General features: G+C 38.8%; 1 protein-coding gene across 1 annotated transcript; it reads left to right on the forward strand.

Moving 5' to 3' along the window:
* Positions 1 to 5873: 5873 nt before the first annotated feature.
* Positions 5874 to 13661, forward strand: emc7.L (ER membrane protein complex subunit 7 L homeolog). The gene is made up of 5 exons (XM_018231284.2): positions 5874 to 6165; positions 8439 to 8558; positions 9068 to 9206; positions 9564 to 9644; positions 13339 to 13661. The coding sequence occupies exons 1-5, from the start codon at positions 5915 to 5917 to the stop codon at positions 13486 to 13488; spliced, it is 741 nt and encodes a 246-aa protein (XP_018086773.1). The 5' UTR covers positions 5874 to 5914; the 3' UTR covers positions 13489 to 13661.
* The last annotated feature ends 932 nt before the right edge of the window (positions 13662 to 14593 follow it).

The raw sequence follows: 14593 nt of genomic DNA on the forward strand, positions 1-14593 counted from the left end.
GAAAAGAAACCTGTTTTTATTTTTTTTTAACAAATCTGTTACGGAAAGCTTGCGGTGGAATTTGAGAATTCCCAATCGTCTTCACGGTTAGGCCTTCAGTGAAGTTTTATTCCAGGTGAGCTATCTTTCATATTGGTGGTCTGCAAAACAAGAACACTAAAGGGTTAAATAAATTGGCAAGTTATTTTATGAATATATAAATAAATATCAAAAGTGTAAAACAAATTGTGTTTTTTTTTTTTTTTTTTACCTGTGAACATATTGCTCATTACTGCCATATTGTTGATGATAGATGATAGGATTTAAACTAATCTTGACAATTTCTGTATTGGGGAGTATTAGGAATAATATGTGCAAGCTGTAAAATTCGAAAATGCTCACAATTTCGACTGTGATTTTATTTAAGAAAAGCTTTTAATGTCTAATATTCGATCGAATGGTTGCGACTAGAAAATGTTTTCGTATTCGATTCGTATGAATTTAGTTTTTCTCCCGAAAAAAAAGTCAGGAAGGCTATTAACATCTCCAAATGGCTCAACTGACTTCTGTCATTTACGTGTACATGAACTCGGCAGGTTTTAGGTGGTGAATATTAGAATTAGGACTGTTTCCATGGTTGAGATGTGATAAATCTCCCATTCGAATAGGGGGATTAAAATTTGAAATGTGTGAATCTTGAAACAACTCAAATTCGAATTCAAATTTACTATTCGAACCTTTGATACATTTGCCCCTTAGTGTTTGATGCTGTGCTTCCTCAACTTAACTTTATCTGGTACATCCAAATGATTCACGCTGGCCCAATTCAAAAGTTCAAAATTAGCATCAGTTTTGTAATTACCAGTCATATCTCTCATGGGCAGGCTGCATGAGTTAATAGGTGTAGGACAGCTGAGTGGCACAGTGGTTAACAATGCTGCTTTCCAGTGCTGGGTCCTAAGTTTCAGTATCTGCATGAGTTCCTCCCACATCTTAAAGGGATACTGTCATGGGAAAACATGTTTTTTTCAAAATGCATCAGTTAATAGTGCTGCTCCAGCATAATTCTGCACTGCATTTTTCAAAAGAGCAAACAGATTTTTTTATATTCAATTTTGAAATCTGACATGGGGCTAGACATACTGTCAGTTTCCAGCTGCCCCCAGTCATGTGACTTGTGCTCTGATAAACTTCAGTCACTCTTTACTGCAAGTTGGAGTGATATCACTCCCTCCCTTCCCCCTACCAGCAGCCTAACAAAAGAACAATGGGAAGGTAACCAGATAGCAGCTCCCTAAGGGCTAGGCCACACGGGAAGATTTCAGGGAGATTAGTCGCCTGGCGACTAATCGCTGCGTCTAATCTCCCTGAATGGCTTGCTGGTATCTTGCACCCGCTAGCACTAAAGTCGCCTGTGCCTATTCACACGCGGCGATACGTTTTTCAAAGTCGCTCGAAATTGGTTTGTCATGCAATTTCGAGTGACTTTGAAAAACTTATCGCCGTGTGTGAATAGGCGCAGGCGACTTTAGCCCTAGTGGGTGCGAGATACCAGCAAGCCATTCAGGGAGATTAGTCGCCTCAAAGACACGGCTATTAGTCGCCAGGCGACCAATCTCCCTGAATCTTCCCGTGTGGCCCTAGCCTAACACAAGATAACAGCTGCCTGGCAGATTTAAGAACAACACTCAATAGTAAAAGCCAAGTCCCACTTCGACGGATTCAGTTACATTAAGTAGAAGAAACAACAGCCTGCCAGAAAGTAGTTCCATCCTAAAGTGCAGGCACAAGTCCCATGATTGTGGGCAGCTGGGAAACTGACAATATGTCTAGCCCCATGTCAGATTTCAAAATTGAATGTAAAAAGAATTGGATTTCAGTGCAGCAGTCTGCTGGAGTAGCACTATTAACTGATGCGTTTTGAAAAAAAGAACATGTTTTTCCATTACAGTATCGCTTTAAGTGTGCCAAGAGTCACTACTGGATCTGCTATTATGTTTAAATAGGTCAACATCTAGGATAGCTATGGAAGACAGCAGTCAACCCGTAATATTAAATTAATAAGTGCTGGTCAGTCTGGTCCCACAGTTAGATGTTTTTAGGTCAACTAACATAGCAATGTCAGACTTCAAAGGTGGATTCAACTCAATGTGCAAACATCAACTCTTGATTCATATTCATTTATGAACGTATTCATTGACCATGCTTCACGTACTCTCTAAGGTGCTTCAGAACAACCAGACAAAAGCTCTCTTTTCATTCAAGTCTTCAAATTATTTTCATACTGCTTATTCATGCCCTGGATTGATGATTGCACTTAAAGGGATCCTGTCATGGGAAAAATCTTTTTTTTTTTTCAAAATGAATCAGTTAATAGTGCTGCTCCTGCAGAATTCTGCACTGAAATCCATTTCTGAAAAGAGCAAACAGATTTTTTTATATTCAATTTTGACATCTGACATGGGGCTAGACATTTTGTCCATTTCCCAGCTGCCCCTGGTGATGTGACTTGTGCCTGCACTGTAGGAGAGAAATGCTTTCTGGCAGGCAGCTGTTTTTCCTTCTCAATGTAACTGAATGTGTCTCAGTGGGACATGAGTTTTCACTATTGAGTGGTGTTCTAAGATCTACCAGGCAGCTGTTATCTTGTGTTAGGGAGCTGCTATCTGGTTACCTTCCCATTGTTCTTTTGTTTGGCTGATGGGGGGAAAGGGAGGGGGGTGATATCACTCCGACTTGCAGTACAGCAGTAAAGAGTGATTTAAGTTTATCAGAGCACAAGTCACATGACTTGGGGCAGCTGGGAAATTGAGAATATGTCTAGCCCCATGTCAGATTTCAAAACTGAATATAAAAAAAATCTGTTTGCTCTTTTGAGAAATGGATTTCAGTGCATAATTCTGCTGGAGCAGCACTATTAACTGATGCATTTTGAAAAAAAAATTTTTTCCCATGACAGTATCCCTTTAAGACAATACAACATCTGCCGATTGAGGTGTATTGCAGAGAATCTCAACGGTATTACTTACTGTGGAAAAGAGAGGTGGGCCAGTACAGTGTATGCATTGACAGATACAATGGTTTTAGCAGAGAACAGACAATGCAAGGTTATTTGTGTTAATACTTCAGTACAATTCGATTCAAGGATCCTGTTTTTGGAATCGGAAAATAATTTATTTATTGGCCCTTCTGAGGCAAACTGGGAACCTTTTCAGATGGGTTTTTCTTCCTCTCCCTGGAAGAAAATAAAACCTTGTAGAAAAATTCGACTGCAAGCAAAGTTGTTGAAACCCTACTTTTTTAAAAAAAAACATGGTGCTATGTAAGAAAGTCAGTTTGACATGTAATGTTCTAGAAGTATCTGTTCTTCCAGAATAAATGTGGCAGTGTGGGCTGTGGTTCCATGGTGATGGCTCTAGTATTAATACTGTTGGGTCATTAAAAACATTTTTTGGCATAGGTTTTCTACAATTGAAATATTTTAGATTTGGCTTATTTTTATGAGGGTTGTGCCCTTCTGTAATATCTACTGTACTAGACTCTAATGCAACAGTGCCCACCAGTGGCCAGAAGCTCAAGAGAAGTAACTGAAGCAAGTATCATGGAATGGGTCAAGAAAAAAATACACAAATTCGCCAGGATTTCTAGCATTATCTTTTTATAGCAGTCAGTTTTTTAAATTATATATTTATAGAAACACCTCTTGGTGTTCTTTATATTGTATAAATATGGTTTCCTCCCTCTCCTTCTTGGCTCAGGGTGCCAACAACTTTGAGAGGACAGTGCTGGTGGGTTAAGGTGCAGTGCAAGACTCTGCTTAGCTAAGAGAATGCTCAAGTCTATAAAAACACACACGCTGCCTCTAGCCTTAATTAAGGGCCATTTGCTTTTCTGACCACTCTGACACCTGCAGTCATTCAAATTAATGGGAAACTTCTGCAGGTAGGGAAGAGCATTTTCCTCTCTATGATTCTCTTTGAGAGTACTATTTTAGTCAAAGTTTTTGTGAATTAGAGGTGCCTTGCTGTCAAAAGTCTCAGAGTGGCAATTATATAATTTCTGCTGCACAGTTTTAAAACTTAATCAAGGTATGATTTGTTTGTTGCATGTCTGTTCTCATTGATACAGCCTGGTGTAGGAACCCTGGAAGTTTTATGTCCAGGATAGCTCCAGGTTTCTCTAGTATCAATAGTCACACCTGCACACTATTCATCAGAGGAGATATGTGGGCTCATGGTCACTTAGCACAATACTAAAGGGCAAGGAGGCTTGGGGCCAGAATGTTGTAAAGAGTGGCAGCTCATAAGGGCTCCTACAGACGAGCGTTTTTACCTGCGCTCCCCTGCATTCGGTTTTTCAGTGTTCAGCTTCAGGGGAGCGCAGGAATAGACGCATTACATTTTTTCCAATGGGGCTGTACTCACACAGGCTCGTGTAGGCGCCGAACGCAGGAAAAATGCAGCATGTTGCCTCTCAACCTGCGTTCGGCGCTGTGAGTACAGCCCCATTGGAAAAAATGTGATGCGTCTATTCCTGCGCTCCCCTGCGGCTGAACGCAGAAAAACGGAACGTAAGAGCCCTTAAAGTAAGCGCTGAAGAAGGGACTGGGTTGGCATGTTCCAGCAAAATGTTGTCAAGTGGCGTAGCTAATTTTCCTTTGGCTTCCTTCATGTGCATGTCTCCACTGAAATGTACATTAAACTCTGGCATTTTAAAGGGATTCTGTCATGATTTTTATGATGTAGTTATTTCTAAATTACACTGCAAACAATTCACTCTACAATATAAAATTGAATTCCTGAACCAAGTGTAATTTTTTTAGTTGTAATATTGGTGTGTAGGCGCCATCTCAGGTCATTTTGCCTGGTCATGTGATTTCAGAAAGAGCCAGCACTTTAGGATGGAACTGCTTTCTGGCAGGCTGTTCCCCTTACTCAGGCTGTTTCTCCTACTCAATGTAACTGAATGTGTCGCAGTGGGACCTAGATGTCACTATTGAATGCTGTTCTTAGATCTACCAGGCAGCTGTTATCTTGTTTTAGGTAGCTGCTATCTGGTTACCTTCCCATTGTTCTGTTAGTTTGCTATGGGGGAAAGGGAGGGGGTGATATCACTCCAACTTGCAGTACAGCGTGACTGAAGTTTATCAGAGCACAAGTCACATGACTGGGGGCAGCTGGGAAACTGGCAATATGTCTAGCCCCATGTCAGATTTCAAAATTCAATATAAAAAAATCGGTTTGCTCTTTTGAAAAATGTATTTCAGTGCAAAATTCTACTGGAGCAGCACAATTAACTGACGCATTTTGAAAAAAAAACATTTTCCCATGACAGTATCCCTGTAAGTATAATGAGGCTAGGGTTACCACCTGGCAGGTATTTTACTGGCCTGGCTGGTGAAAATGATGGTTGATCCCAATGTTATTATTAGGGTTAAGAAGATAAATATATAGGAAGGCGGTATTTTTTGCCAGAAAATGTAGCAACACTAATATGACCACATAACATACATAAACAGCCATAAATAAATAAAATTGGCACCCCCTGGACCAATTGCCAGAATATCCAAATTGTTACAAGCAATTGGGAAAAACTAACGGTAGCCGGTGTTATAAAACAACAAAATGCAGCTTTTAAAATTTGGGGTCAGTAAGAAATACATAAAAATACGGTCTGAGCTGCTCTTTAACGTTAGGGATTTTAAGAAGCCGATGGTGTAACACAAGTAGCCTAAAAGTATAATGTGGGTGAAACGGTATTTAGAAAAATATATAAGCAAATGAGAATAAAGAAAACAATGGTTTAATTTTGGAACGCAAAACGTTTCCTTGCGTTCCAATTTAATAAACGTAGACATCTCGGTGGTTTCTTCCGGTTATGATCGGCAGGGATTGGCCGAGAGATACAGGGCGGAAGTGCTAAACCGGATGTATTGATGTTTCAGTGTCCTGCCTCTGTCATGCCGGCCGTAGTCCCTGGTATCTGTGTTCAATGGCGCAGCCTTTCTCTGTGGCTGTTCGCATTGCTTCAGCTGTGCATCGCGGATCTGGACGTGTTGAGTCCAGGCTCTGGCGGAGATAAGTTTAAGGTGGAGGGCAGGGCTGTGGTGCCCGGGGTGAGGCCTCAGGACTGGGTGAGCAGTGCCCGGGTGCTAGTCGATGGCGAAGAACACGTCGGCTTTTTACGGTAAGAAGGGACACCACACAAAAATGAAGTTTTTACACAATGAAATATTCGTTTTTCGATATACATTTAGTGTTATTTTGTTATTTGATTTTTTTCTATGTAAATGTAACTGATACCAGCGTTTGGTTATATATAAAGTTTTTTTTTTGTAATTGTTTTTATTGCTTTTAATTAGGGATTCACCGAATCCACTATTTTGGATTCAGCCGAACCCCCGAATCCGTCGTGAAAAATTTGGCCGAATACCGAACGGATCCTAATTTGCATATGTAAATTAGGAGTGGGAAGGGGAAAACATTTTTTACTTCCTTGTTTTGTGACAAGAAGTCACGCGATTTCCCTCCCCACCCATAATTTGCATATGCAAATTTCGGTTCGGCCAGGCAGAAGGATTCGGCCGAATCCTGTTAAAAGAGGCCCAAACCAGATCCTGAATTCCTTGCATCTCTACTTTTAATGTAACCTAAAATACATGAAAGATAATAAAAACAGGTGGGTACTCTTACTAATTTGGCAGAGCGAAACCTGGAGCTGAGAAACCTACAGACTGACTGTTTATAAGTGTACATATCCGAGTACAATTTTTACTTACGAAATATATATTAAAAAGGTTTTTACGCAATGTTGAGCACATTTCTTTAGAGCCTATCGATGTCGATGTTTAATCCATGCCAGGGCGTGGGTTCTACATATATTTAAAACTTGAAGGAGGGTCTCCAAATTGTAAGGTGGTTACTCACCACATTAAGGAAGTGCACAGCCCTGCGCCCTCAGCACGGGGAGCAGATACACCGAAAATTCTCTGAAGCAGGCACTCAAATAAAGGCAATCTTCCACCAGGTTATTTAATTAATCTATTGTGTCTACAAACACTTAGTCATAGGCTACATATATTTGCCAAATTGTCCAGTATATTTTCCATATTTATTAATTGAAAAGTAATCGAGACGTTGGCCATTGCACAGTTGATGCATGTTTGAGTTGGTAATAATGCAACCATGCATTTGCTGTTGCGTAAAAGCCTGCCTTTACTTGATCAAAGGATTTAAAATTTTAAATATTCTATGAACAAATCATCAACTATTTATATCCCCAGTAGGTGCCAGTAGTCCTGTATGTTCTGGTTCTTACATTGCATAAAGAAATGTAGCAGAAATCTAAACTGGAGGAGAACTGACTTCTGCTAAGGAACCAGAGATCCAATTGCAATTGTGTTTAAAACTGACACTGTAACATTCTTTAGTGTTTATTGGACAATAATAATAGGTATTATAATGCAAAAAAAAAAAACAACAGATTTTTGAAAGATATACCCTTTAAAGGAGACATGTACCAGTGCGTTATACTCATTTAGATATAGAAGAATTGTCCTTTAAAAAGTAGTCTTTCAGGCTGATTTGTTGAATATTTCTGCAAAAACCCTAATAATTAGTGATGGGCGAATGTGTGTGTGAAAAATTTGCAAAACGTCGCCGGCGTCCGTTTTTGACGTCAACTACATTTTTTTTTGACGCCTGTGAATTCGCCGCAAATTTGCACCTGGTGAATAAATTCGCCCATCACTACTAATAATCCCTCCCTTCTCTTCCACTTCCTGCTCCCTGAATTCCCAGGCTTTGCAGGGGGGCCGGTGGCTCTCACCTCACTGCACTGTAGTACAGGAACCAATCAGCAGCTAGCAGGACCTGATAGGGAACTGAAGCCTGTCTGTGCTTGTGTGACTGTGATTGGCTGTCCCCCCTCCTACTGAAACACAGACAGGGACCAGAAAACATCTATAGGGAGCTCCAATAAAGGGGCTTTTTATAAAGATAATATACATTTTTAGCTCCATGTAAGAGCAATACCATATATTACTTATAATTGCCTACAAAATTAGTTTTTTTTTCATTAATCCTATGTCTCCTTTAATGATTTGCAACCATTAACCATTTATGAAAACCAGAAAGCACATGAAAAAAAAAAAGTGTACATGTGAAATGTGGTATTAAGTTACTGTATAAAATATTTGTTTACATTCACAGTTGGAGGTACTGTGTAACATTTGTGTCTTGTGTGGTGGGCATTATTGATCTGCACTAAGGGCAATTGTACAAAGGGAGGTCTGACATCTGCTATGCTTTGCTTTACAAACAGCAGTAACCAAAATGACCTAAATTACCACTGCGATTTCTTTTTATGCATCACACCACTGGTGACAGGCGGTCTCCAATCAGAAAGGCCAAAGCATGAGAAGTTTGGGTTTGCATTTAATTCTTGAGTTTTATTCACAGGACTGATGGCAGTTTTGCTGTTCACGATGTACAGTCTGGCTCATATGTGGTAGAAGTTATTTCTCCAGCTTATCGGTTTGAGCCTGTTAGAGTGGACATCACTTCCAAGGGAAAAATGAGGTAAGGAATTCTCTACCATCAGGCCGGGTGGGACTCTCTGGGGCACTTCAGACTTCGGTCACTAGAACACACTATAATTTTGGTAAAATGACAAATAACTATAAATACAATGCCTCATAACAAATGGAAATCTGTATAATTTATATGTCATACCAACCGACAGCTTTTCAGCTGTTCTTGAAGTCCCAGGTTCCAGTACTACAGCTTCCATTTACAAACATATGTCCCGACAGGCTGCCCCTAGCCAAACCAGACCCTAAATATGTTATTACACCTTGTTGCTTTGCTCACTAGAATCCTCTTATACAGTAATCAGGTCTGATGAGCAGCCAGCATCGTCATAAGTTGAGGAACAGTGTAGCACAACTGATAAATGAAAAGTCTGTATAGATTATTAAAATACCAGTAACCTTCATTAGTAAAAAAAATATTGTCCCTTCCTAAAACTGCCCATTTGTTTTTGATTACTGGTGTCTTGAATGTCTCCCTCTCTTTCTCTGTGCCTTTAGGGCCAGATACGTTAATCACATCAAAACCTCCGAAGTTGTCCGGCTGCCTTACCCTCTCCAAATGAAATCCTCCGGGCCTCCATCTTATTTTATTAAGAGGGAGACCTGGGGTTGGACTGATTTTCTGATGAACCCAATGGTAAGAGCTCTAATAATGCTGTCCATTCTATGATTGGTTAGCAAACGCATAGTTCAGTGCACAACCAATAATATCATTGTATAGTAATACAGCTGTAGTATGTGGTGCCTGTGTGGAAGTGTGTGTGACTTGCCAAGCAGCATTACTGGTTTCTGTTGTGCTAAATGTAAGAGTGATTTTTCTGTTGTTAAAAGATGTCGTAATCAAATTCTTGCATACCTGTTATATTAACACCGTTAAAAGTATTGGTCCTGCATCTGGTTCTTGTGGTATACAGTGGGAATGGCTTTTAATTGCTTTAATTTTCCCCATTTGCCCAAAAATGTCTACATACTATTGTTATTGTTACTTTCCCAGGTAATGATGATGGTTTTGCCACTGCTAATCTTTGTGCTGCTGCCCAAAGTTGTGAACACCAGTGATCCTGAAATGAGAAAGGTAAGTAAACCACTTTTGAAATCTAGCTTTGCTTTAGAGCTAAAGGTTATTTCAAATATTGCTCTTTAAGCTTTTTAAAATAAAAATATCCTTGAGGATTCTAATGATACATAGAGGCACATTTATCAAGGGTTTAATTTCGAACTCATGTGAGTTTTTTTAAACTCCCTTTAAGTAGAATGAATTCGAAATTCGACTTGGTGATATTTATTAATAAAATCAAATTATTAAAACTCGGACGAATTTAAACAACCCAAAAACTCGACTCAAATTCGATTAAACTCGATTCAAGTTTTTACTCTGAAAAAAAACTTGAATGTCAGGAAGGCTGCATGATCCCCGGACCTCTCGCATTGATTTAAACAGTAATTTAGTTGGTTTTAGTTGGCGAAAAGTTGAATTCAAATTCTTAAAGGAATTGTTCAGTGTAAAAATAAAAAATGTTTCTAATATAGTTAGTAAGCCAAAAATGTAATGTATAAAGACTGGAGTGACTGGATGTCTAACATAACAGAACACAGCCCAATTTTTCAACTCTCTTGGTTTCCACTGACTGGTTACCCTGGTTACCAGGCAGTAACAAATCATAGACTTGAAGGGGGGCCACATGGGTCATATCTTTTGCTTTTGAATCTGAGCTGAATGCTGAGGATCAGTTGCAAACTCACTGAACAGTTATGTCCCATGTGGCCCCTTTCAAGTCGATGACTAACTCAGAGTTAGAGAGCTAATTGGCTATTCTGGCTATTATGTTAGACATCCAGTCACTCCAGCCTTCATACATTACATTTTTGGCTAACTATATTAGAATTTTTTTTTATTTTGCACAGCCTATCTGTTTACACAGATTTTATTTTCACGCTGAACTATTCCTTTAAGGGCCAGAGTATGATAAATCTTGAAAATCAAATTTTAATTTTTAAAAAGACTCAAATCTAGTTTGGATAATTATTAGAAAAAATAGCACTTACTTGTTCTTGTCCAACTAGCCACCATTGTGCCTACTCCACACTGCACTGGTATTTCCTCTTACTGGTCTCCATCCCGGTTAGTAGTAGTATATAGATTGCCGGCACAGCACGTATAAAAGTATAATGTGCCTGGGTGCAAAGCTTTAAAATGGTATACAAACGCAAGGGAAGCTCACACTCACAGGTATAGTGCAGTACTGTGTTTACATAGCAAGGTTGTAACAAAAACAGGATAATTGCATTGTTGCAAATATATATTCGGCTGTCGGGTTGTAACAGAAACAACATAATAGTATACAGTGTTACACATTCATATTCGGCAATCCGTAATATATGGGGAAAAACAGACAATATGACAAAAGATCAAGTCAGTACGTGTTGGTAACACATTAGTATACTAAAAGAAAAAAGTTTTCCAAGATCTGCCACTTTTATCGCACTTTTAGCCACAAATTGCTGCATCTGCTGTTAGCGCATCCTCCAGTTTTCTACTAGTCTCCTCAGTAGGTATGTTCCGATCTTGGAAAACTTTTCTCTTTTAGTATACTAATGTGTGGCCTAATGAAGTCACCCTAGTCCATTTTCCCGCCACTTGTGATTTAAAATGGTTGTCACTGTTAGTTTCTCGTCACTTTTGAGAAACGCTAGGGACCTAGCCGAAACATTAGTCCTTATTTTTGAATACATCCTTTTTTTTCCCCCTAAGACCTGTGAGTGCGAGCTTTCCTTGCGCACATATATATATATATATATATATATTTCGCAGATGAGGAGTTAAAATCAAAAAAGGAGCTTTATTTAGTACTTTTTAAAATGGTAAATAGGCATCAATTACAGTTGTACTTCCTGCCCTATGACATATATTCACCTGACGCTTTTCATGCCTCTCTTTGGAACTTCATCAGAGGATGATGAAGTGCCAAAGAGAGGCATGAAACGCGTCAGGTGACTATACGTGTCTCCACCATCAAACCCTATATAGTTTGGATAATTCCCTAGTCAAATTTGCCAGTTTGACCATAAAAAAAATCAAAAATTCTAATTCAAATTTTCAATTCGACCTTTAATAAATCTGCCCATTAGTATTTAAACAACATTTCTTAGTTGTCTGAGTACTATTATACATTATCGTTTATAAAGAGTCAAATTCACTGAGGTGTGGCAAAATGTTGGGTAATGTCCTACTGAAGTTTTTTCTAAATAATGAAAACCAATGGAAAAATTGCTTAAAATTAGCCATACTAAAGTTTTCCTAAATGTGAACCACTCCCTTTAAAGAGTTGAAATGTCCCTTGGTGAGTTTGGATATTTATGTTGGTAAACAATATGGACCTGCTAAAAATCTGTAATGTGCAAGGCAAACTGTTGCTTGGCTTTCTTTTCTGTTTGGAAATTGCTCTCTTATTCTTTCGCCCCTTGGTATGAACATGGTTATTTTACATGCACACCCTTATTTATCTGCAGGTCATAGCCCTACTTCATAATGTGACACTTGTTTCTACATGTTTATATTATAATTATAGATATAATAGTATGCAGTGTGGCAGTTGGGTGTATCCTTATAGAAACAGCAGCCAGGGAATTAAGTAACTACTTGGCACAGCACCAGCAGAGATCATGTGGTAGACAAAGCAAAAGTGCAACATCAATGCAATCATTTAGGTAATAATTTATAGGGTGAGGTTTCTAGTTTAGCATCACTTATTTTGATGTCAGCCTTTGTGTCACGTCTTGTAAGAACATAAAGCCTGACGCTGTACTGAAAGGGTTAAACAGGCATTCTGAATGGAAGCTATCGTCTGGGGGCGGACAGGATGAATGTTCTCAGTCCCAGGGGAATTCTCTGAGTACGGCACTGTAATTGCATGCGCTGGCACTTAGTTGCTTAGTATCAGCTGTAGGGATCTCGCTCGCCCTATATAATCCTGATTCTTCACTGCACTCTGCTTAGGGTTCCTTCCTGTTGCTCTATACGGGGAGGCACATTTATTAAGGGTCGTATTTCGAACTCGTGAGGTTTTTTTTTTTTTTTTAAACTCCCCTAAACTCCCATAGATTCTAAATTCTACTATTTAAATAGTATTTAAATTTATTAATAAAATAAAATTTTGTAAGCTAAAATGAATTTATATGATCCGAGAAATCGATTGAATTCATTTCGAACTATAATTTTTGAATTCTAAAAGCTTGATTAGAATTCTAAAAACTTGATTAGAATTCTAAAAGCCCGATTAGAATTCTAAAAGCTCGATTAGAATTCTACAGACTCGGTTGGAAAACTCGATTCAAATGAAAAAAAACTCGATTCGAATGAAAAAAAACTAAAACTCGATTAGAATTTTAAAAAACTTGATTAGTCAGGAAGGCTACAAACATTACCAAATTGATCCCTGGACCTCTCCCATTGACTTATACAATAATTCGGCAGATTTAAGGTAGTCGAATTCGATTTTTTATCGGACCAGAGTATGAGAAAATCGTGAAATTAGAATTTAAGCTCAAATCGAGTTTGGATAATTCAAAATTAGAATTTTTACTTCGACCCTTAATAAATCTGCCACACAGTGTCGCAAAAACAGCCATATATATTTATTTACAAAGGTGTTTTTGTTGCAAGCAGTCTCTGGTATATATGAGGGAACCAGTGTTTTCTGTGCCTTGCGGGACAGTGTATTAACTCATATTTGATATTATCTTTTTTTTAATTATTATTATTTCTGTAGGAAATGGAGCAATCTATGAATATGCTCAACACCAACCCAGAACTGCCTGACGTTTCAGAATTCATGACCAGACTTTTCACCTCCAAATCATCAAGCAAGTCCAGCGGGAGCGGAAAAGCTGGAAAGAGTGTTGTTGGGAAGAGGAGGTAGTGCCTGTCCCACAGGCTGCACTCGGTCACACCCAATGAGAATGTGATCTTGCTAACGGATATAAATAATACCCTTCAGTCTAGTGGCTCCCACCCAACTAGCTCATTGTGGTCTTAAAGGGCAAATCAACCCCAAAATAAAAATTTGCGTAGTAAAAGAAAACCTAATTCTAAGCAACTTTGCAATATACATTCATTACACACTTTCTATGGTTTTTAACTTATTTGTACATGTCATGCTACTGAAAGCAGTGTCTGTCCCTTTCTATTCTCTGCCCTGATGGCAGAGACTATTGATACAATGTAAGACAAGGCAGCTGATTAACAGGCCTAACTTTGCTGGGGAACCAAGACTTTTGCAACATTGTTTAAAATGTAACAACTAGGAGTTAGGGTAGGACTACATGGACGTTTTCAGGGCGATCCGACACGCCGCAACAATACACCGGTGTCAAATCGCATGCAACCGAAATAAGGTAAGTGAATGCATCGGATAGTGCGTCTGCATCCGACAGTTGTGTCACGTCTGATCAACGATGCGACTTCACCCGACATTTCCATTACTTACTGTATTTCCGTCGCATGCGATTTGACGCCGGCAAAAACGTCCATGTAGTCCTACCCTTGGGCAAAAACTGTATTCAATGTCAATTTTTTTTGACAAATAACTTGAAGAGCACTGAAAATTTTTAATAAATCTATATTGGAAAGTTGCCAAGAATTATGTTTTCTTTTACTAGGCAAATTTTTTATTTTGGGTTTGACTCCCCTTTAATGTAATACTGGGGTAGTCTTTATATTTATTAATCTTCCAAAAAAAAACAACAAAAAAAACACATCATTTTTGTTATTTCCAGTTTGGGGGCCATTTAATAAATACTTATTTCATCCTACACTGGAACTAATATGGGAAGTGCACGTGATTTTAAGTTGTAGATCACCTGCCTGTGATACATATCCAGCCTCAGGCATTCACATTCAGTCAGCATTATTATTAATACATCATCCCAGCTGTCACTTGGGATCATACAATTGTCTTCTCTACTGAAAATGTACAGAAAAAAACCCAAAATTTAAACACAGCCTTGGGTCGTGCACGTTCCTGT

This window comes from Xenopus laevis, chromosome 8L (assembly GCF_017654675.1).
Source record: "Xenopus laevis strain J_2021 chromosome 8L, Xenopus_laevis_v10.1, whole genome shotgun sequence".
Lineage (NCBI taxonomy): Eukaryota > Metazoa > Chordata > Amphibia > Anura > Pipidae > Xenopus > Xenopus laevis.